This window comes from Cheilinus undulatus, linkage group 3, assembly GCF_018320785.1.
Source record: "Cheilinus undulatus linkage group 3, ASM1832078v1, whole genome shotgun sequence".
Classification (NCBI taxonomy): domain Eukaryota; kingdom Metazoa; phylum Chordata; class Actinopteri; order Labriformes; family Labridae; genus Cheilinus; species Cheilinus undulatus.
Genome location: NC_054867.1, coordinates 10621746 through 10644302, shown reverse-complemented (window position 1 = coordinate 10644302; position 22557 = coordinate 10621746). Strand labels below are relative to the sequence as shown.

The following is a 22557-nucleotide window of genomic DNA, read 5'->3' as shown; positions in this document are numbered from 1 at the left end:
AGAATTGTGACTTCTGTCCACATTATTTGAATTTTTTTATCTCATATATTCATTTTTTTTTATCTTGTCATTTTGACTTTGTGTCACAGTTTAATCATCCATCTTAGATTTCCAACTGTCAAGATTTATCTCATATTTTTGACTTTTTATCCCATAATTATGACTTAATTTCCCAAGATGTGTATTTTTTAAGTGACAGAAATGGGCTTCCATAAAAATCAGTTAAAAATGAATAAATAATCAGTCAAAAAACAAAAGTCTCACATATGAGATTTTAAATAATGTGTTAAACAATGAACCCTTTTTAAATTCACATTCTAGAAAACTTATTATATCATTTTTCTACACAGCCACTTTGAACAGATTCATGTGAAACGTAGACTCAGTGAGAGAATTATTTTTCGCTGCTGTAACTCATGAAAAAACATAAAGCCTTTATAAAACTAACCTTACAAGAGATCAGATATTGAATAATATAAACTAAATGACTTCTAGATGAGCCTTTGGCACAAGTTTTTTTAATTGCTACACCTTAAAGGTCTATCAACCTCTGAAAAAATGTTTGTATTATGTATAAAATTATTTTATAATGCAGATATTGACGCGTTGGTACATCAGAGCTTTACTAACATGAACAGACACACACAAACCTAAATAATTAAAATGGCATAAAGCTGGCTGAAAATGAAGAGGATAAAAATAGCTTAGTTAATGTGCCTTTTAAAACTTCTCACAAGTTTAAAAATGGCTTTTTTATGGTGTTAAATTTCAAAAGTGAAATGAATCTTTTTAAGACCTCTGAAGGATCTGCAGGAACCCTGAATATTTTGTGGTATCACCGCTCCTGGTTTCTTGTGAGTGCCACAGCACTCAGTCCTTGTGATCAGTTTGCTGAATGTGAGGTCGTCACATAAAAGCACAGCACAGACAATAAAAGACTTCTCTTTAAACTGAAAACATCCATCAGCGCCTCCAGCTCCTACATCCCTGTGGCACAGAATCTCATTAGAGGTAACACGTTTCTGTCATGACACAGCAGTTACAGGCCGCTACAGTATTTCAGTCCCAGCAGGAGTTTGTTTTTATTGAAGAGTAATGTTATGTAATTCCTGAGAGATGAACGCTGTAGCTGGGAGACAAATAGGAGGGAACACGAGAGAGGACAGATATGACTAAAAATACATACAGGCAGATATGATGAAGGTTTATGAGTAGTGTGTGTGTCATTTAGCTTATATTTGTGTTACTTTTCTCTGAAGCATATTAGAGCATCCGTCTCAGGTGACACATTTTTAGTTTTATATCATTCTTTATGAATGCACATTTACTTAAGCCTGTTTCAGACTGGGTGACGGCGTCTTAAAGGCATCAAAGATTGATTTTCATTTCTACTCACAACTCAGAGTGTTCACTCTGACTGTGTTAGCACCACATCTCAAACATGGACAATCTAGAGCATGAAGGGCAACTATGGTTACTTAAAGGACCACATCAATTTTATTCTCACTACCTGAGGGCCAGAATATTTAAAAACTGCAGGACACCTTAAATCTAACATTAGTAACTTATAATATAAGAAAAGGGGTGGATATATGGATTTATTCACAATTCATTAAACCAACATTTATCAGCAGAAATTTAAATGCAGACCCTAATTCTTAACTGAATATGTGTAACACAGAATTTAGGCTTCTTTTTCAGTGAACTGAGCTTAAAACTTTCTGGTTACTTTAGTATATTTTTAATTACATATCTAGACTTTTAAACAAATTCATTTAATGATGCATATTAAACGTTTTACCAGCAATAATTACTGACAATTATTTCTCTACTTTCTTGCAAAGAATCTAGTATTTTCCAGTAAATGAAGATACTTGAAATGTTTCTGTTTTTCATGTTTTAATGGCAGATATTTTCCTGATATGTGAAACTGACTGAGGCAGAGTGCTGCATGTGGCCGCTGGGCCGCCAGTTGCCCACCACTTCTCAGTAAAAATATACAGGAAAATATAAATGGAATAACATAGTTCACCTTGTTTTAGCAGATAGACTATATAGACAAAAATATTTGGCCGCCTCAAAATTACAGCATCAGGGACTGTAATGACATCGTATCCAAATACATGTACTCTAATTTGTAGTTGGTCCCCCTTTTGCAGAGATAACAGCTTCAACTCTTCTTGGAAGGCTTTACACAAGATGTTTGAGGGTTTCTGTGTGGTCCACTTCATCCCAAAGGTGCTGGATGGGGCTGAGGTCAGGGCTTTGTGAGGGTCAGTTAAGCTCTTTCTACACAGAACTCATTAAACCATGCCTTTATAGTCCTTGCTTTGTGCACTGGGGCTCAGTCATGTTGAGTAGAAAGGGCATTTCCCAGACAGTTGCCATAAAGTTGGGAGCATTACATTGTCCAAAATTTCTTGGTATACTGAAGCATTAAGACTGGCCTTCACTGGAGATAAGGGGCCTAGCCCTAAAGCCTGATCTATGCTTCTGTGTCGTGTCGGCGGACGCGACACCATCATTGACCATTCGAAGTTCTGTGTCAAGAGAGCACGTTGCTCTGCAATTCACCGCCATGCCGCTAGGGGGGTGTGGCTGTGTGTGTGTGTGTGGTTTCACATCCGAATCCTTGTTTATCTTCCGGTCATGGTGACCGTGGTGGAGCGGGTGTGTTTGTAGTTGGAGCTAATGGATATTGACGAACGAATTCTTTGGTTGCAAATGTTGAAGCTCAGGCAACAGGAAGACGTTTGCGGTGGTGGCATGCACGACCACTAAATGAGTCGAGGCTGAGAATGGGTGAATTTACCACACTGGTTCGCCCACTGAGGGACCTGGATGACGTTTGAGTGGACCAATCGCAGCCCTTGTGGTCCGCGTCACCACAACACGTAGTTAGGATTTTTTGGAGGTGCGCTTCAGGCTAGGGATGCGGGTCAACGCAGAGGGCTACACGTAGCTATGCCGTCAACGCAACACAAAAGCATAAATCAGGCTTAACCCTGAAAAACAGCCGCATACCATTACCCCTCCACCAAACTTCACAGTTGGCACAATGAGGTCAGGCAGGTAATGTTCTCCTGGCATCTGCCAAACCCAGACTCATCCAACTGACTGACAAACTGAGAAGCGTGATTTGTCACTACACAGAGCACATTTCCACAGCTCCGCAGTCCAGTGCTGGTGTGCTTTAAACCACTCTTTTCAACATCTTGCGTTGGACTTTGTGATGTGAGGCTTGCATGCAGCTGCTCTGCCATGGAAACCCATTCATAAAGCCCCCAGTGCACAAATGGAAAACCTTTGATTTGATATGACATTTAAAATGTGTTTAACATTATTTGATAATGTTTGCATTGTTGACTGGTGCTGAGTACAAATAATCAAAATGATTTCCATTCTGACCAGTCTGTACCTGTGAGGGCAAAGCTAGAGGAGGAAATCAGGACTCCTAAGAATATCTTTAAAACCATTTAATCACGCATGCCTACAGCACGCAACACACACGTATGTACAAATCCCAGCTGACATGCTGACATGCATACTGGGGCTGCTCTCAGGGACATTACATTCATTTTCCTGACAGCTACTCTAACCCTTTACTTAACCACTGACCCAACAATCTGCTTTTTCCTGATCAGGGACATCGCTCCTGTCCCCAACTGGATGAGACGCCCCAGATTAAGTGATCTTTAGGTTTAAATCTGTCCCCAGTAGTAGACTACATCAGACCCACATATACCCTCACAGACACGTCTCAGCATCAGAAAACCCTCCAGAGGTTTCCTTCTGATGTCTTCTTTTGTGTCTGCTCCATCACCTCCAAACAGCCCAGAGGAAACACACACAAGCTCACACATTTGTCTGATGCCTCCCAAGTCCCTGCAGGATGGCGCTCTCATCTGACACCCAGACACGACGGCTGACCGACCCTGTCTAACACACAGTGAGGCAGCCACAAGGTCAGGAGGTCATTGCTCGACAAGCAGAAGTGATGATGGGCCTTTTTCTTCCAGCAGACAGTGAGAGAGTCTGAGTCTTTGCTCCTGGTGTTTTTTTATGTTTCTGGAGCAAAAACATCATGTTGAGAAAAAAAAAACAGTGGGATTGAACTGAATCATCAAGAGACCGACTGTCTGACTGTCTGTCTGCAGCTTCAATGAACCACAGATTCCCTGACTGATTTACTGACGTGGTGACCTTTTCCCTGAGACGTGCTGAAGGAAAATGGTGGATTTGTTTCTCAACATGGCTGAACGACTTTGGCAAAAACTAACAGTGCAATATTTGTTTTCCCTGTGATATACATTGACTGTGGGGCTCTCAATCAAACAATAACATTAAATGACAAGTACAGACCAGCTCTGCTGATTTCCACTGTTTACTTCTTGCCTGACTGTTCAATGAAAAAATCACCTCATAAGGCGTCTTAAGTAAACAGAAAACCAACTCTTGTGTTCTTTTAAACATTTCTCATAATGAGGGAGAGTTTCACTAAAAAGTGCACTTTCACATTTACACTGGAAGCGGTCCCAGGATGGGACTGTGCATTGGAAGCGATGCTAAAGTACATATGCATCCTGGGATCATTTCCAGCACGAATGCAGAAGTGTACTTTTTCTGTTCATTTCTCCCTCATTATAAGAAATGCATGAATGAAAACAAAATGTTGGTTTTCTGTTTAGTGATTACACCTTATAGGGTGGGAATTTCATTAAAAAGAGTCATTGATTCAAAGCAAGAAGTAGTATTGAGAAGGAGCAGTGCTGGTCTCAACTCACTGGAAATGCCAGATGTGTGCATGTGTGTGTGTGTGTGTGTGTGTGTGTGTGTGTTGGGGGGGCATGCTACAGGACTAGCTCCTGCACTTCCATTGCAGATAAGGAAAGCCCAAGGCAAGGAGGGAAGCAGCAAAAACCCAGAGCAGAGCAGGCATCAGTGACAACTGAATGACAATGATTAAGTCAGAAGCAGAATAAAGGAGGAGCTGGGGTGGAGGAGGGTTGCAAGAACAGCTTGTAGAGAGAGCAGCAGACCATGGCCAGGTAAGAGCAGTTTAAGGCCCTTAAACTGCTCTTAAGGCATTTTGAAAAAGTTTTACGTAAAGAAGGGGCCGTTTCAGTAAATATCCGTGTAAGCACAGAACCACTGAAAACGACTGAAAGCGCTTTAGTGCATATACCAAGCCTGTAATGCTGCCACGGATATGCACCAAAAGAGAGAAAAGATCACAGAAAACTGACACATACTTTCTTCTAGTTGCCCTATTGGTTGCATTGGATTTCAGAACATCTGGTGTATGGTGTGTGCGTTTTGTGGTGGTGGTAAAGGAGCATCAGATTTTGCTGTAACAAGCTCTGTAGCTTCTGCAGCAATCCTGTAGTCCGCCATTGTGGTTTTGGCAGGACCTTTGCAGGCATCTTAAGAGAGCTATGCCATGTGTGATGTAATAGTTTCAAGAAAGATGCGGTTGGCTGTCCCCACGAGACGAAACGGTAGTCGTTTACGGATTTGTGCGCTCTGGGACCCAGTTTCGTATACAGTAATGTATACAGTCACCTAAAACGCTGTTTCCGTGTGGATGAAATACCGATACAACAAAAAACTTTTGCATATACTCCTGAATTCGTCTCTGTGGACAGGGCCTAAATTAGCAGCAACAGCATGCTTGGAGCAAATCAGCTGGCAATCAGCTGCTACAGAGGTGAGTTTGGGCAATTGAACTTGAAACAATGTTGTCTGTCTGAATGGGAGCATATGTTGCTCTCAAACCTTTACCCACTTTTCAGCATTGATTCCAGATGTGTAAGCTGCCTACGCCATAGGCACTAATGCAGCCCCCTACCATCAGAGATCTCAGGCTTTAGAACTGTGCTGATAACAAACTAGATGGTCCTTCTTCTCCTTAGTCCACAGCACACAATGTCTGTTGTTTCCAAAAAGAATTTCAAATTTTGATTAATCCGACCACAGAACAGTTTTCCATTTGCCTCAGTCCATTTTAAATGAGCTTTGGCCCAGAGAAGACGTTAACATTTCTGGATCCTGTTCACATATTGCTTCTTCTTTGTGGCATACAGCTTTAACTTGCATTTGTGGCATGGCCAACTGTTTTGACATAAAATGATTTCTGGAAGTTTTCCTAAGCATGTGCAATGATTTCTAGTAAAGAATTAATACCTGTTTCTAATGCAGTGGCTCCTGAGGGCACAAAGATCACCAGCATTCAATACTGACTTTCAGCTTTGTCCCTTAACTCATTGAGTGCCACAGACGTATATATACGTCAAAGTGTTTTTTTCGGCGGCTGGCACAAGGGGGTGCTCTCACACTCCCTGTGAGTAATTTTGGGGCTTCTGGGATACGTAGTCCGATCACTACAGTCGGAAGTGATGGTAGATCGAATGTCAGAGGTGGAGACCCTGGGGTCAAAGAGCAGAGCGATCGTTACGGAGGTAATCTAAGCTAAAAGTTCTAACTTAGACACTGGAAGAAATCCAGGGATCGGTGCTTTTATTCATCTGTCTATGCGGTCAAGAGGCTAAAGACTGCTGCGAGCACCCCCCCCCCGCGTCAGAGAAATAAGGCAGCCTCTCGCCAGCTGGATGCATACAGCAACAAGCAGGAGAGGACGTGGGCGTATGGGGGGTCCCGTGGAGACCGTCCAGTTCCAGAGTGTGAATGGCATGACAGTGACTGTAAGCATTGTTATTTATTTTACAATAAAATAACATTTGTAATACAATTTTCAGATGTCTTTTATGTCATTGAAGGCAAAATTATCACATTCAAATCATTGTTCTGCTTGACAGACTCTCTTTCACAAAAATGCACTTTTCTCAGCTTTCTAGAAAAAAGTGGTCTTTTTGGTGAAACTAGCCTCTATTCAACTTCAGATAAATCAAGAATGGAACAAGCTACAAACAAATCTTTTTTTCCATGATGAAATAGAGAGTTTCTTCTTTCATTTGAGCTATTTGGTGTTTTCAGAATCATGGTACAAAATATTCTGTGGGTCTTGAAAGATGACTCAAAATTGCCAAAAACGCTGGCACAAGCCACTTTCCATTTTATAAAAGGGCTGGCACTCAATGAGTTAAGACTCAGACTATGCAAATTCAGCCAGATTTTGGCCTGGTTGCAACACTGAATCTTGTCAAAACTCTGACCCAATTTTGTCGGGTATGACAAATGGTCTTGTAACATGACATAATTAAGGTTCCAGCCAAGACACCCCACATCGAGAACTTGACAAGACTAGCATGTCAAACTACCTGACCTGACGCCAGTTTTATCACATGCATACTCTAGGTTTTATCTGAATAAGCACCAGTCATTCCTAATCCATAATCCAATCCATCATTCTTTCTTGTTTGTTGTTTTCTGCTTCAGCGAGCAAAAGGCTACTACAATCACATTGAGCGCTTCTGTTGTAGAGTGACTGCCACTCTCTGACCTGACGCCTGACAGCCTGTGAACTTACACACAGTCGTGGAGACAGCAGAGACGTCAGCATATGACGAGCAGTCAGGATCACTCTTGTAGAGTGGCCAGTCTGTCGGCCAGGACAAGATTTTAGTTGCATTGTCTGACATGGTGCCATCGTGAGCGACCAAAATTATTGTGTGGTCTTTAGTCACAGAGATTTCTCCAGGTTCTCTTAATCCTTTATTGGTTTTATGGACTGTAGATGGCGGGATATTTAAAGTCTTTACAATTTTACATAAAGAAACATTTTTTGGAAAATTTTCCACACTTTTTAGATGCAGTTTTCCACAGATTAGTGAACCTCTGCCCATCTTTACTTCTGAGAGACTCTGCCTCTCTAAAATGCTCCTTTTATCCAGTCATGTTACTGACCTGTTATGAATGAACCTAGACAGCTGCAAAATGCTCCTCCAGCTGACTTTTTTATTGATTCTCTTTACATAGACACAATTCTCCTCTTCCCATGGCTACAGGTAATTTCTGTTCTGATAGTTCTGATTCTGTCTGATTCACCATCTTTTGTCTATATGAGCAGCACCATGACTCCTAATCTGAAGAAAGCTTGTCTTGTTGAGCTCCTGTGGCTCTCACACACTACAGCATTCACCCACAGCTGCAAACAATCAGGATGTGCCTTTTTTGGACCGTATATTAATGGGAACTGGGGTGAGGGACTGCTGATTGCTGAAAAAAAAAAAACTCAAGCATTTACATCGGGCATCATGCCTCTGTATTTGTTACGGCAGTAGCATCGTCTGTTGAAAGTGACACCCCTGGCTTTGCATGAGCTGTGGTCAATGCCTTGACTACTGAGATTTCAGACAGACTTTAATTGTACATTTGTAGATTAGACGGCACCTTAATGATAAAGTTCCTGTAAAGTTCTTTAAAAAGTGAATTATTGTGTCATATAATCGATTCTGTTTTAATTTAAAAACATGGACACTTACATCCTTCTCTGCTGATGAAGGCCCCCTGCGGTCCGTCAGGTATCCCCACCCAGATGTCGATGGATTTGGGGTATCCTGGGTCAGTTGTGCGTTTCTCCTCGTTGTAACGCCAGTACTTGTCCCCTTTAAAGAAGTAGGTTTTTCCGACCGGCTCCCAGCGCAGTGCTGTGTCGATGCCGTCTTTGGGGAGGCCGCTGCCCAGCTCCACCAGGCTGTGAGGGTAACCCGGTTCAGCTGTCACCTCCTTAAACACCCAGTACTTATCACCTGGAGACAGGGAAGAGATGAAACGGTAATTCAATACAACATACATGTGATTATCTGAAGTTGATGTTTCAGTTTTGGTTTCTTCAACCAAAGTCAGCAAAGGCCTGATTATTACATGGTTCTAAAAATAATCTTCCTGTGGTATGGGGTGAGCTCAGAGTGATTTTACTCTCCTTAAGAGACAACCATGATGCTCAAATTTGGAATGATATTAAACATGTTCAATAGTGTTATCAGAAATTCTGTTATATGGGGGAACACCAAAGACAGCTGAGCTTGCTGTTTGTGGATTGTTATGTAAAACAAAATGATAGCCAAAAAGAAAGCAAGCTGACTGAAGGAGGAAGCACAACAAACACAGCCATGACTAGGCCAGTGATGCATAGAGTTAGATGACGTCAGAATAAAAGAGTACAATCTGACAATGACCGGAGTATGACTGAGTTCACTACCACAATGGATGCTAACAGCTAGCCTCTAGCTAGCATCTAGCTTGTTTACTTAAAAGCAGAGCTGCCTTTGGTCAAAGTTAAGCCCTAAGCCAGGGGTGTCCAAACATTTTCCACCGAGGACCACCTACAGAAATATATAAGGACGTTTGGGCCACTTAAATATCCATAAGATTAGGTACACAACAGTTTGTAAAACCAATAAAACCAATAGCTTAAGATGTGTTAGTGACTGAGTATGCCTAAATGGCAAGTTCAGTCAGGATCACTTTGTGAAGAAACACATGATTTTTGGCGATGGATATTTCTTTATTAGCAGTTATTATTTAGCACTGATTGCTGTTATTTATGTTTGGTGATGTGGTTGTTCCTGGATCCCTCTTCCACAAGCCTGAGTGGAAGCATCAAGCAGGAACAGCACATGTTCCTGCTCTTCCATTGCCAATGAGGAAAGCCTGAGGCAAGGAGGGAAGCAGCAAAAACCCCAGAGCAGGGCAGGCATCAATGACAACAGAATGACACTGATTAAATCAGAGGCAGAATGGAGGAGGAGCTGGGGTGGAGGAGGGCTGCAAGAACAGCTTGCAGAAAGAGCGGCAGAGCATGGCCAGGTAAGAGCTACCTAGCTACCACTGGCTTCTGCCCCTGGAATATTATTGGTTCTGGTGTTTGCTGCCCTGACCCATCAGCGAGTTAGAAAACAAGATATTGTTATTGTTTTGGTTGCCATTACTTTTACAATGTAGGGAGTCTTAATTTGTTCACATCAACACATTCTTCTTGTCAAGATGTTTGTTTACAGAATTAGCATGGTAGCACTGCCTTGTGCAGAAACTACAAAGTGCAATATAGTCAGGCACAAGATTCATGCTGAAATGTGGGCAATATTTTATTTATTCTAGAATTTTCTACAAGCCAATCAAAATTTGCCATGCCATAGTTTGGACACCCCTGCTCTTAGACCTGCCCAGAAAAAATCTGACTTAAAAAAAAGAAATCCTTCCGATCAAGAGGGCTGGTTTATGCCAATCACTGATAAGAGTGAGCAAGTGAATGCGGTTTATTTACAACAAAGGTGAAGAAGAATTTCTTCTTCTACTGCAAATTTTCGGTAAATCTGACTACTGGGACGATACTGTGCGTGTCAGAGCAGTTTGATTTAGATCATATTTACAATGCATGAGCATGCACATCTGAATCACACGCTTTAGCATCCATGTGAACAGAGAAGTTTAAATCTTCGATCAGAATAAATTTTATCGGGCTGTGAAAAAAATTGCTCATGTAACCGCAGCTACCATGAAGGTACTGGCTGATCAGAGAATAAACAGGTTTAAAAAAACAAATAAATAAATAGCAGAGTGTTGATGATGCTTTAGAGAAACTGTTTAACTGGAAAAAGCAGCGCCATTAAATTAAAGACCTTCTCACCTCAGCTTTGTTAAACATTCAGTTATTACTGAGAAGAAAGCTGCAGAAAAACAAAAAGATAAAGAACTGCAGTGTAGGAACTATTTTATTAAAGCTCTTTCACTGAGCAGTGATAAATGAGGCTGACTTGACAGCAGCTGTGTTCAACAGCTATTATCCAACATAATAAACATATGGGAACAATGAATACAGAGAGAGAATAATATAAAACAATGAACTTTAATTTCATCCTGTTCAGACACAAATAGCTCCCGTCAGGGCGCTTAAAGCAGTCTGACTCAGCTGCAAGTTTTTATAATGAACGATTCATTTCACTGGGAGGAAGCTGAGGACAAGTGTGACCTTTAACAGGTACTTTTATCATGCTAATGTCTCATGTAGTCAATGAGTGCATACATCTCCACTGTGGCTTCTTTGCAAGCTCAACACAGGGAGCTGAGGATTAAAAAGCCTGTGAAGAAAACTGGACTGGTCTTTTACAGTTCTCAGGGACTGTGTCCTTTAACAGTCAGTACACTTAATGCACAGATACAGTTAGAGCTTGATTAGACAGACTAACCGGACTGCTATCCTTGTCCTATAGTACACATTCACAACAGGAGAATGACTAATTAACAGGAGTGTGTCTGCCTCCACCTCAGTTAGTGGCAATATTCCTTCTTTTAATTTTTAGCATGGTACACATTGGAAGATGTTCAAATCTGAACTGATTTAAAAATGTGAAAGCCCCCAACACATGACACCATATAATGTCAGATTTATCAGTTTTGTTCTTATAATGTTGGAAGCACAACAAGCTGGCCAACACAGCACACCACACCAATAGATTCATCCACCAACAACCAGAGTCTACAATCTCAACATGCCAAATCTCACGCAGTCAAACTTTAGAATAAACAAACCACATGTGGCAAGCTGCTTGCTACTCACAATATCCTTTAGTCAAGCTTCCACCCTTGACGATTTAACTGTGGCATGCTTTACATGACAAGGTGTATAAAACATTTGTGTTTCATTTTTCATATTTTCTGTATATCAAGATGCTACAGTATTTCTGTGCTACAAAAATCTTGTCCAGTCTTGGCTGGCAGATTGGCCACACTACAAGTGTGATCCTCCCCAGCAAGTTTACAGGTCATTGGGGAGGTGGGTCAAACACGGTCAATCACAGCTGTAGCAGAAGTATAAATCTGCAAATCTCACAGTAGAAAATAAACAACATATCAGATGTTGAAATGGAGAGATTTTACCATTTTATAGGAGTTTTAGCTCTTTTTGAATTTGATGGAAACAACACATCTCTAAAATGTAGGCAAAAGAGCAGCAACATGACTGGGTATAAAAGGAACATTTTAGAGAGGCAGAGTCTCTAAGAAGTAAAGATAGGCAGAGGTTCTTCAACATAAAATTGTGAAGACTTTGAATATCCCTCCATCTACAGTCCATAATATCATCGAAAGGTTCAGAGAATTGGTAGGATTCTCTGTGTGCAATGGGCAAGGCCAAAGGTCAGCACTGTGCTGGTGATTTTGGGCCCTCAGGAGCCTTTGCATTAAAAACAGGTATGATTCAGTACTGGAAATCACTGCATGGGCCCAGGGACACTTCCAGAAATCATTGTCTGTCAACACAGTTGGCCATGCCATCCAGAAATGCAATTTAATGCTGTATCATGCAAAGAGGAAGCATATGTGAACATGATATGACGTCTTTTGGCTAAAGCTCATTTTAAATGGACTGAGGCAAAATGGAAAACTGTTCCGTGGTTGGATGAATCAAAATTTGAAACTACTGCCACCATGTCTTGTGGACTAAAGAGGACACATCCATCCAGTAGGGGTTGGCACTGTTGCCTTATAGCAAGAAGCTACCTGGTTTGCTTCCTGGTCAGCGCCTTTCTGTGTGGAGTTCGCATGTTCTCCCTGTGCATGGGTGGGTTCTCTCTGGGTACTCTGGCGTCTTCTCACCACCAAAGACATGCTTGTTAGGTTAATTGATCATTCTAAATTGGCTATAGGAGTGAATGTCAGTGTGCCTGGTTGTATCTTTATGCCGTGCAGTTGACGGGCGACCAGTCCAGGGTGTATTGTGCCCCTCGCCCAACGACAGCTGGGATAGGCTCAAGCCCCTTGTGACCCCCAACAGGATAAGCAGTATAGAAAATGGATGGATGGATCTCTGATTGTATGGGGTTGCATTAGTGGCTATGACGTGGGCAGCTTACACATCTTGAGAGGCACTTTCAATGCCAAAAAAGTATATAGAGGTTTTAGAGCAACATATGCTCCCATCCAGACAACGTCTCTATCAGGGAAGGTCTTCCTTGACTATTTCAGCAAGACAGTGTTGAACCACATGCAGGTCTTTTGCAGTCCAGACCTTTAAATGATAAAAAACATTTGGACCATCATAAAAGAATAAATCCAGCAAAGAAATTCCAGGACTGTTGAGCAGTTAGAATCCTACATTAGACAAGAATGGGACAACGTTCCTCTCCCCAAACTCCAGCAGCTGGTCTCTTTACTTTCCAGATGTTGACAAAGCTGTTGTGAATAAGAAGAAGGGATTCTACACAATGGTAAACAGGTCCCTACTTTTTTGAGATGTGTTACTGCCATCAAATCTCAAATGAGCTAATGTTTTTCATGAAATATTTTTCATGATTGGGGTTGTAAGATCCTTAAACGGAGAAATAGTGGGGGACTCCCAGTGCTCATATACATGTTTGATGATGATCTCTTCATAGTCTAAAATTAGCTTTATACCAATGAAGATTGTGTTTACGCTTCAAAAAGTGAAAGTAGCGCTCATTTGTGAAGATAAACTTTTCAAACTTTTCAAACTTTTCCTTCCATAGAACTGATTTTCAGCAATAATCAAAAACACAGTAGAACAACTCCATATGCTGCTGGCGGATAAAACCAACGTGTTGCTAACTTTGAGTCTGGCCTACAAATGTACGTCATCCCTGCAGCGCTCTGTAGAAAGAAGGAGAATTACCTGCAAACAACAAACAGACTCCACATCAGGTACTGAGAGAAAACAAACCTTCCTTATTCTGCATGTATAGTCCGTACGTCCCCCTGTGCTCGGCCATATTTGTGCTAGAAGAAATTGCATTTAATATGACTTTGTGTCACAGTTCTGCAGAGCTGTGTCATTGTGTGCCCATGTTTCAGTGTGTGTCTGTGAGTGTGCGTTAGAGAGAGAGAAGTGCCGGCAGCTGAGAGAGCAAAGCTATTAATATCTGCTCCTGGCTGGCTGAGATAGCAGGACACTCCGTCAGAAGATGCCGGTGTGAGCTACAGAGAGAGTGAGTGAGATGGGGGATGAGGGAGGTTTCATACGTACACTGAAATTCTATTACTTTAGGCTGGGTGCTCCCCGCTGCCTTGCCATTCTCTATTTCACACTTTATTAAATATATTTCCAGGAGCAGGCGGAGGGGGGCGGGGCATGTAGAGAGAGAGGACAGAGTCTAATAACACCGGAGCAGATGGTGAACACAGATTTGAGGTTGCTCCGCTGCAGATTGTGAGCAAAACAGGCTGACTTCTGCAGCAACTCTGCACGAAAAACTCAAACTCAGCCACAGGAGACGTGCTTGTACTTGTAAAAAGAAATTAAACCAACGTACACAATCACATCTTAAAGATCAAATATGCAACGACCCGTTTTTTAAAGCTATGTTAAATAATTTATGACTAATTAACCCCAGCACTCTGTCGCAGCGCTACAGTCGCCTGATAGACAGAAACATAATTTTCCCAACATGGAAAGTTAGCCAATTAGAGCAGCAAGTGAGCAAGCTAATATAGACTCCAACGAAACCTCTAGTACAGGGATAAGGTGACACTACATGACGCAACATTGGGTTCTCAAGCAACATGTAGACATGGCACTAGTGTGTACAGCCACTTTTCTCACTCCTTACACCTTCAGACGTCTGTTAGCACACTGCTAGCTCTGCTGCACCACTATGCAGTCATGTACAGGTTTTTAAAATGAAGCTGATGAATTGATATAAACATGCAATATTAAGTCATGTTTGTGCTACAGCTCATCTACAGTGCTCAGAGACAAGGCTGCCCATAAATGGGGATAAAAGAGAGAGCTTTCTGGGGCCCAGGCAAATAAGGGCCCACAGAGTAGAGCAAAATCATAGTCCACTGTAAAGTTAAGCTGTGATAACCGTATCTTATAAGTAGCCTGAATATGACCCAATCTTAATAAAGCAACAAAAATGAATTCTATTTGTTTATGCTAGAGTACAATATAGCTTTTTCGAAATGTAAACCCCTTTTCTTAAAACAAGCATTTTTATTTTTAATGTTAACAATGTTGATGGGTAGCCTTTATTGACTAAACCAGTGGTTTTCAAACTTTTTTTCACCCAAGGCACACCTGATATTGAGTCAAAAACTTAAGGCACACCATATACATTTCCATGCAAAATAGCCCTTTCAATTCCTGTTGAGTTAGGAACAGTCCTGTCACACATTTTACCATTTTTATTGCAAAATGGATATACACTTTTACTCGGCAGAGAATGCTCTGGTCAAAAGATGATCCCTGAGTTAGTCAAGCACCATTCTTTGAATTTCCAGGGAACATATGGCTAAGCCCCATATGAATAGATACATTTATGATACTAAGTATTGAATACAATAAAATTGGTTCAAAAGCAATTAATCCATAGCACAAATCTGAATATGAGGCTGGAACAAGCTTGATGCTATAAAGGAAGAGGCTGGGGTGGAGGAGGAGCTTTGCCAGTTGCAGCGTGGTAAATCAGCATAAATGCAAGCAGGGATTAGTGAGTACATCATATTTAAATACACCGTGGCATTGAGAGAAAGAGCTGTGATTGCTGTGGGAGCTGGGAGGCGATAATTGGGATCAGCTGGCATTATCTGATCACGGCTGGGTGTAAGACCACTGTGCCCTGCATGAACTAACGCTAGGCTTAATTCATAGTATCTTAAGTCACTGTACAGTTAAATTAATGATGCATTGTTATACAAATTACAAAGGTATACCTAGACACTAGTGTGCCTTGCCACACCATTTGAGCACTATTGGACTAAACCATTTGAAAGGTTATGTCAGATTTTGTAGCTAAGCCACTATGTGCACAAACATCAGCATATGAGAGAATTAAGTAGATGGAACTGAAACAACATTAAGGGAAAATAAAGAATAATTGCAAAATAAAGGCAAAAATGGGCAGAAATAAGTGGTGAAGGTGGCCAATGAGTGGCAAAAGTGGGTTAGAATTTGCAAAATTACGTTAAAAGTGGGAGAAAAGTGAAAATTAAGATTTACAAGAAGCAAAGAGGGGGCAAAAATGGGTGTTAAATGTTGAAAAGTGGTTAAAAAGTGACAAGTGGTTAACAGTAGCAATATGGAATATAGTAGAAAAAATGGGTTAAAGGGTTAAAGGCGAAAGGGTTAAAAGTTGCACATTTAATGATCAGCAGACAAAGATAGCCTGAGAAAATACCAAAAAAATAATGTTTATTTTTCAATACAGTAAAAAGTTTACCAGGACCTATGTGAAAAAGTAATTGTCCTTGTAAATCATGAATTAACTGTGATAAACAGTTTTGGAAAACTGAGCTCAATTTGACTAGCCCAGGCCTGTTTACTGCCAGACCTGTTAAAAGAAATCACTTAAATAGAATCTGAATGACAAAGTGAAATACGCTACAAGATCTCAGAAAGTAACACATCATGGTGCCATCTAAAGAAATTCAAAAACAGAAGAAAAACAAAGTCATGATATTTATCAGTCTGGAAAGGGATGCAAAGACATCTTGAAGGCTTTGAGATGCCAGTCAACCATGGTGAGAGCCATTATCCACAAATGGAGAAAACTGGGAACAGTGGCGAACCTTCCCAGGAGTGCCCAACCTACCAAAAAGATTCCTAGGATGCATCGACAACTCATCCAGGAGGTCACAAAAGAACCCAGAACGACATCTAAAGACCTGCAGGCCTCACTGACTCAGTTAAGTTCAGTGTTCATGATTCAACAATAAGACAGAGACTGGGCAAAAACGGCATCCATGGGAGGGTTTAGAGGCAAAAACCACTGCTGAACAAAAAGAACGCAAAGGCTCGTCTCACATATGACTGAAACATCCTGATGACCCTCAAGACGTTTGGGAAAATATTCTGTGGACTAACAAGACCAAAGTTGAACTTGTCAGATGGTAAGCATCCCGTTAAATCTGGACTAAAACTAACACAGCATTTCATCAAAAGAACATCATACCAGCAGTCGAACATAGTGGTCTCTACCAGAAAATCCTGAAGGAGAATGTCTGACCATCAGTTTGTGGCCTCAAGCTTAAACTTATTTGAGTCATGTAGCAGGACAGTGATCCAAAACACACCAGCAAGTCCGCCTCTGAATGGCTTCAAAGAACAAAATGATGGTGTTGGAGTGGTCTAGTCAAAGTCTGGACTTAAATCTGAGATGGTGTGGCAGGACTTTATGCCAGAAAACCCTCCAGTGTGGTTGAATTAAAACAGTTCAAAAAAGAAGACTGGGCCAAAATTCATCCACTGTGATGTGAAAGACTCATTGCCAGTTATTACAAACTGCTTGCAAATGTTGCCTCCAAGGGTGGAACAACAAGTTATAAGGTTTAGGGGGGCAATGGCTTTTTCACATAGGGCCAGGTAGAATTGGATGTCTTTTTCCCTTAATAGATAAAATCATCATTTAAAACCAAATGTTGTATTTATTCAGGTTATCTTTGATTATCTGAAGCATTTATGTGTGACAAATATACAAAAAAATCAGAAATCAGGAAGAGGCACCATAACTGTAACACAGTGAGGTTTGATCACAGAAAGGGTTAACATAGTTGTTCCTTCTACCTTTGAAGAAGACAAATTTGCCGTCAGATCTCTCGTAGGCAGCGTCGATGCGAGGAGGCAGACCTTTCCAGAACTGGTCGATCTGCATGGGATAACCTTCCTGCACCTTGTTGTTCCTCAGACGCCAAAACCACCGGTCCTGCAGCACAGAGAGACATAAATTTAAAATCATAGTAAACTTTACATCACAGTAAATCTGTAACAACCCTACAGTGCTGTGGTATTGCTAAAGAAAAATAGAAATGTCTTAAATGATTGCTTTCTTTTGTTATTTTCTCTTTGAAGAAACACTGCTTTCAAAGTTTCCCAGGCAGCAGTTCATTTTGCAGATGACAGTGGAAAGATTGTAATGCCTTAAAATCTAAATATAAGCCTTTGTTGGTAACAGATAGACCTTTAAACAACTATTTCCATGTATTACCTTCTGCCTGATACACTTTTTAATTGTGCTCGGCAAAGATAACAAGCAGATTTAATAGCTTTAGTCAGCACTGCTGTAGCAGCTGCATTACAAACACCTGTGCATTTTTATGGCAGCAGTATAACTCATTTATAATTCATTTTTACCTGTAAGCCATCATCAGCAGTGATAATGTAATCACTATTATTAACCATCATTAGCTGAGATAGCCCTGAAAAAGGCGGTGTGCTTCTTTATTGGCAAATTATGCATGTTATGAATTTTCCAGCGAGTCCAATGCCGACCTCTCACAGGGGAAAAAAGGGCTTTAGAGAATGAGTTTTATTTATTGCATTTTTAAAGTTCCTGTAAAGTGAAATCCAAACTTAACACACTAGATATTTTGGAATAAAGTTGCGGTAAACATGAAAACACTGGGATCTATGTGTGACTGAAATTTGGATTTAGACCATTAGAAAGTTGTTCACCCTGATTTGGTTTTATTCAGGCAGGGCAAAAATTTGAACCCATGACATCACCGGTCTTGATGAGGAAAGACCCCAACCCCCTAACGCTACAAGGACATAAAATCACAGAGCAGTTGTCTGTTAGCTGATGTTACTTCCTTCATTGAAAGTTAACAGCTAGCTGCATGCTGTGTTTTTGTTGATAGTGAAGTAAATTTCCCGCATCTGTCAGCTATGGTTGCCTACAGGTCATTGAAAATATCACAACAGAAAGATTTGTGCCAGAAAACAGTAAATTTAATCCCCAACTTCTGTCTCTTTGCTCTGGCACAGAGCCAGGCAGCTGCACTTTACTCGGAAGCTTTTTTAAATTTGAGAGGATTGTATTTCTTGTAAGTGGCCGTGGCTTCAGCTCATTCAACCGACAAGCCCACGCCATCCTGGAGCAGATTTTACAGCCTCATTTTTTCATGATTTGAAGCTTAATTTTATAAACTTAGAGATGTTTTTCATGACTGAAATTTGGCCTGGAGGTTCATAACACAGTGGTCTGTTATACAACAAACCTAAAACAAAGATTTTTTTTTATCACTCTAAAGGGACTTTAAAACTGTACCTCAATTTGAAGAGGACCAGACATCAGATATTGTAGCAAAACAGGGAAAGAGAGTTGGGAATAAAACGCAGGAAAGGAGCTTAAAGTCGGATTTGAACCTGAGCTGTCTGCCTGGGTGACTAGCCTCGAAACTTAGGGTGAAACTTAAACACTTGGCCATCTGCACCTGCCTTTTTAAGACTTTTGAAAGATCTGCAGGGACCCTGGATAAATTATTTTACTGCTTTTTGGCTTTCCACACCACTCAGAAGCTCTGCTAGTAGCCCATCCTGTACTAACCCTGGCGTTCCTCACATATTGATGGTGTTTTCACAGACTAACTCCACTCTAGACATAAACTTGCTGGGTGATAGCAGGAAGGTGAGAGTTGATAAAGCCAGAAGGGATTATGGGCAAAGACAGCATCTGCAGGGGTGTGGGAACATTTTTGAGGAAGCAAAGTGAAAGACAACAGCTCAAATCTACATGTACATCAGGGTGGCGGTGGGGTGGAGGGTATAATGTTGCTTTAGGAGGAGATGTTTCATAACCAGATGCTCTAATATCTTATGTTTTACACAGTTATACAAATGTATAGCTTGTTTACACCACTTGAAGTATGACACTGACATGACACGCTACCCCCTCTCTGTTTGTCAGAGGGTTTTATGTAAGCAATAAAACACACAATCCCATTTCAGTTCAACAAGCTCAAAACCAGGCAGAATATCACCTTAAAATGACAAGAAGTAAATGACCACACTTACAGGGGCTATGACAGCTCACAGTCTTATCAAGTCAGCTAACTTTACCTGTTCATTTTTGCTCACAAACAGTGGCGATAAAATAACTTTGTCAGTGAGCTTAATAGGTAAATCAGACAAATAACAGTTATGTTAAGAATAAAAACCACCTCAAGAATATCTCCACATAGGCAGCAGTTCAGTATCCCTGTTTAGCTTTATTTTGCTGCTGTAGTGGAAGTTTAGTAAACCTTTACAAAAACGTCAAATCTTCTGCCTTCATGCAGTTATGCTATTGCTATAACTGCTATTTCACATCAGTAACGCAGATGCCATGCAATGACTTGATTGGTGTGAAGCCAGAGGGCAGCTTCCTTCCCAACCAATCACAGTGTTGCAGCATCATGACCATTGTATTATCTGATTGGCTATTCCTTGATGTTTTTTTTTATAAAGTAATGCAAACTTCAACTGGCTCCCCCTGAGATGTGAAAAGAGTGCAAGTATTTACAGACAGTTTTACTACCAATCCAATACCTAACATTTAGAAAGGCTTCACACATAGAGGGAAATGACAAACAGGGAAGACACACTATGAAGACAAAAGTATTTTCCATCACACCAACAGGGACTGTACTGACGTTGTATTCAAATACATGCACTTTAATATGGAGTTGGCCCACGTTTTTCAACTATAACAGCCTCCAGTCTTCTTGGGAGGCTTTCCACAAGATTTTGGAGTGGGGTTTTGTGCTCATTCATTCTGTAGAGCATTTATGAAGTCAGGCACTGATATTGGACAAGAAGGCCCGGCTCACAATCTCCATTCCAGTTCACCCAAAACCATGTCTTTATAGTCCTTGCTTTGTGCACTGGGGCACAGTCATGTTGGAACTGTTGCCACAAAGTTGGAAGCATAGCATTGTCCAACATGTCCCAGTATGCATATGTATTAAGACTGGCCTTCACTGGAGATTAGAGGCCAGCTCCATACCATTATCCCTCCTCCATCAAACTCCACTGTTGGTACAAATTAGTATTGCAGGTTATTTTCTCCGAGCATCCATCAAACCCGGACTCACCAGTCTTTTTGACTCATTTTTTTCCAGCAGACATTTGTGACCCCACTGAAAACAGCTCCGTGACCAACTTTTGGGTCCTGAACCACCAGTTGAGAACCACTGCTTTGTACCACTCCACATTAGATTTGGTGATGCATGGCTTGCATGCAGCTGCTTGGTCATTGAAACCCATTCATGAAGTTTTGCACAGTTTTTGAGCTTACATTAATATCACTGGAAGTTCAGAACTCCTCACCTGTGGAGGAGCTCTGAACCATGCACCTTAGGAGTCATTGATCCCTCTCGGCTTTTATGTGGTCCTGTAAGTCATGGCTGAGTTGCTGTTGTTCCTAAACGCTTCCACTTTCTAATAATATCACTTAGAGTTGACCATAGAATAACCAGCAAGGTTGACATTTCATGAACCGTCTTATCCTCCTGAGACCCTGCGTGCACACGTGAGGACATTGTAACATTTTGGCTTTCCTACAACATAGTTATAAATTCTGCTATAAGATTTGTATAAATAATACACCAGAACTTCAATAAAGTTTTAGTCATTTGATTGGGATGTCTTTCAGGAGTTTTGGGAATTTAATTGGAAATTTGGGAAGGGAATTTCCTTCAAAACTTCTCCTGAATTTTCATGAAATTCCAGAGATTTTGTTTGGATGTTTGGAGGATTTTGGGGGGGAATTTTCCACAGATTTAGGGTAGAATTTCTTTGCATTTTTTTTTTGGAAATATTAGGGCTTTGTTTGAATGTTTTCTTTTTTTTTCTCAGGAATTCAGTTGCAATTTATGTGCAAATTTTGGGGAATTTAATCAGAAATTTTAAGTGAAATTTGCTTCAAAATTCCGGGTACTTTGCTTAAAAGTTTACAGGAATTTTCATGACATTTTCGGTGAAATTTTCATGGGATTTTTGTACTTTTACATGAATTTCTGGTAATGTCTTCAAAAAATATATTCACATCATATTTTAGTCAAAACTACGTCCTGTTTAAAGATAGTGCTAAGGTTTTTTTTTTCTTATCAGGTCCTGCTGATCCTAAATAAGTGAGAAAAACTATTCATGCATTGCAAAAGAAAGCTCGGGTGTCAGGAGGTTATTGCAAAAGTGGCATCCATCACAGTCACATCACTTGAAGTCACTGAGCTCTTCAGAACGACCCATTTAGGAGCACAAGTGTGTCCAAATGGAGACCAGCCAAATACTTTTGTCCATATAGTGTATGAGATAAAAACAACAACAAGAAGAAGTTTCTCACACTGTCAATAATTTGGTTAACTTTGCTCTATATTCTATATTCTCTATATTCTCCTGATGTGACATTGATTAAAAATGTTGCTGTTCACTGGAAAAGGCTGGGAAAAATCATTTGATGAACTGAAAAGGTTACAAAGTTAAGGTAAGATTTATTCTTAATCACAAGAATTTAGAAACAATATTTGACAAAAGGCAAACGATCTGTTTGGCTGAGCAGATACTCTGCCCTATCTCTGTGGATAAAAGAGGGAGAAAGAAGAAAACACATTAAGTGAGAGAAGAGGAAAGAAAAGACACCGAGCAAAAGGGGGGAAACAAAGAAAGGGACTAAAGCCAGAGATAAAAAAGGGAGGTGATGCAAGGAAAGTGGGGGAAGTAAAAAGAAGAGAGCTAGAGAAGGGGGTGAGCATCAATCTTAGCTCATTATCATTTGGCTTCGGTGAATCTAGGACACAGCCAAACACAGTCCCTACTGAGTGCTACACTCCATTTCGTGATCCAGCATCATCCGTTGGCCGCTAATGCTTTTCTGTGTGAACCCCAAC

At 40.7% G+C, this 22557-nt stretch overlaps 1 protein-coding gene across 1 annotated transcript in view; it reads right to left on the bottom strand.

The window, feature by feature from the left end:
* Positions 1–22557, bottom strand: part of mmp24 (matrix metallopeptidase 24) — a 128484-nt gene that overhangs the window by 1731 nt on the left and 104196 nt on the right. Inside the window, exons 8-9 of the mRNA XM_041783323.1 lie at positions 17477–17615; positions 8442–8708 (exon numbers count right to left, since the gene is read on the bottom strand). Coding sequence (XP_041639257.1) covers positions 8442–8708; positions 17477–17615 — 406 coding nt within the window. The remainder of the gene's footprint in view (positions 1–8441; positions 8709–17476; positions 17616–22557) is intronic.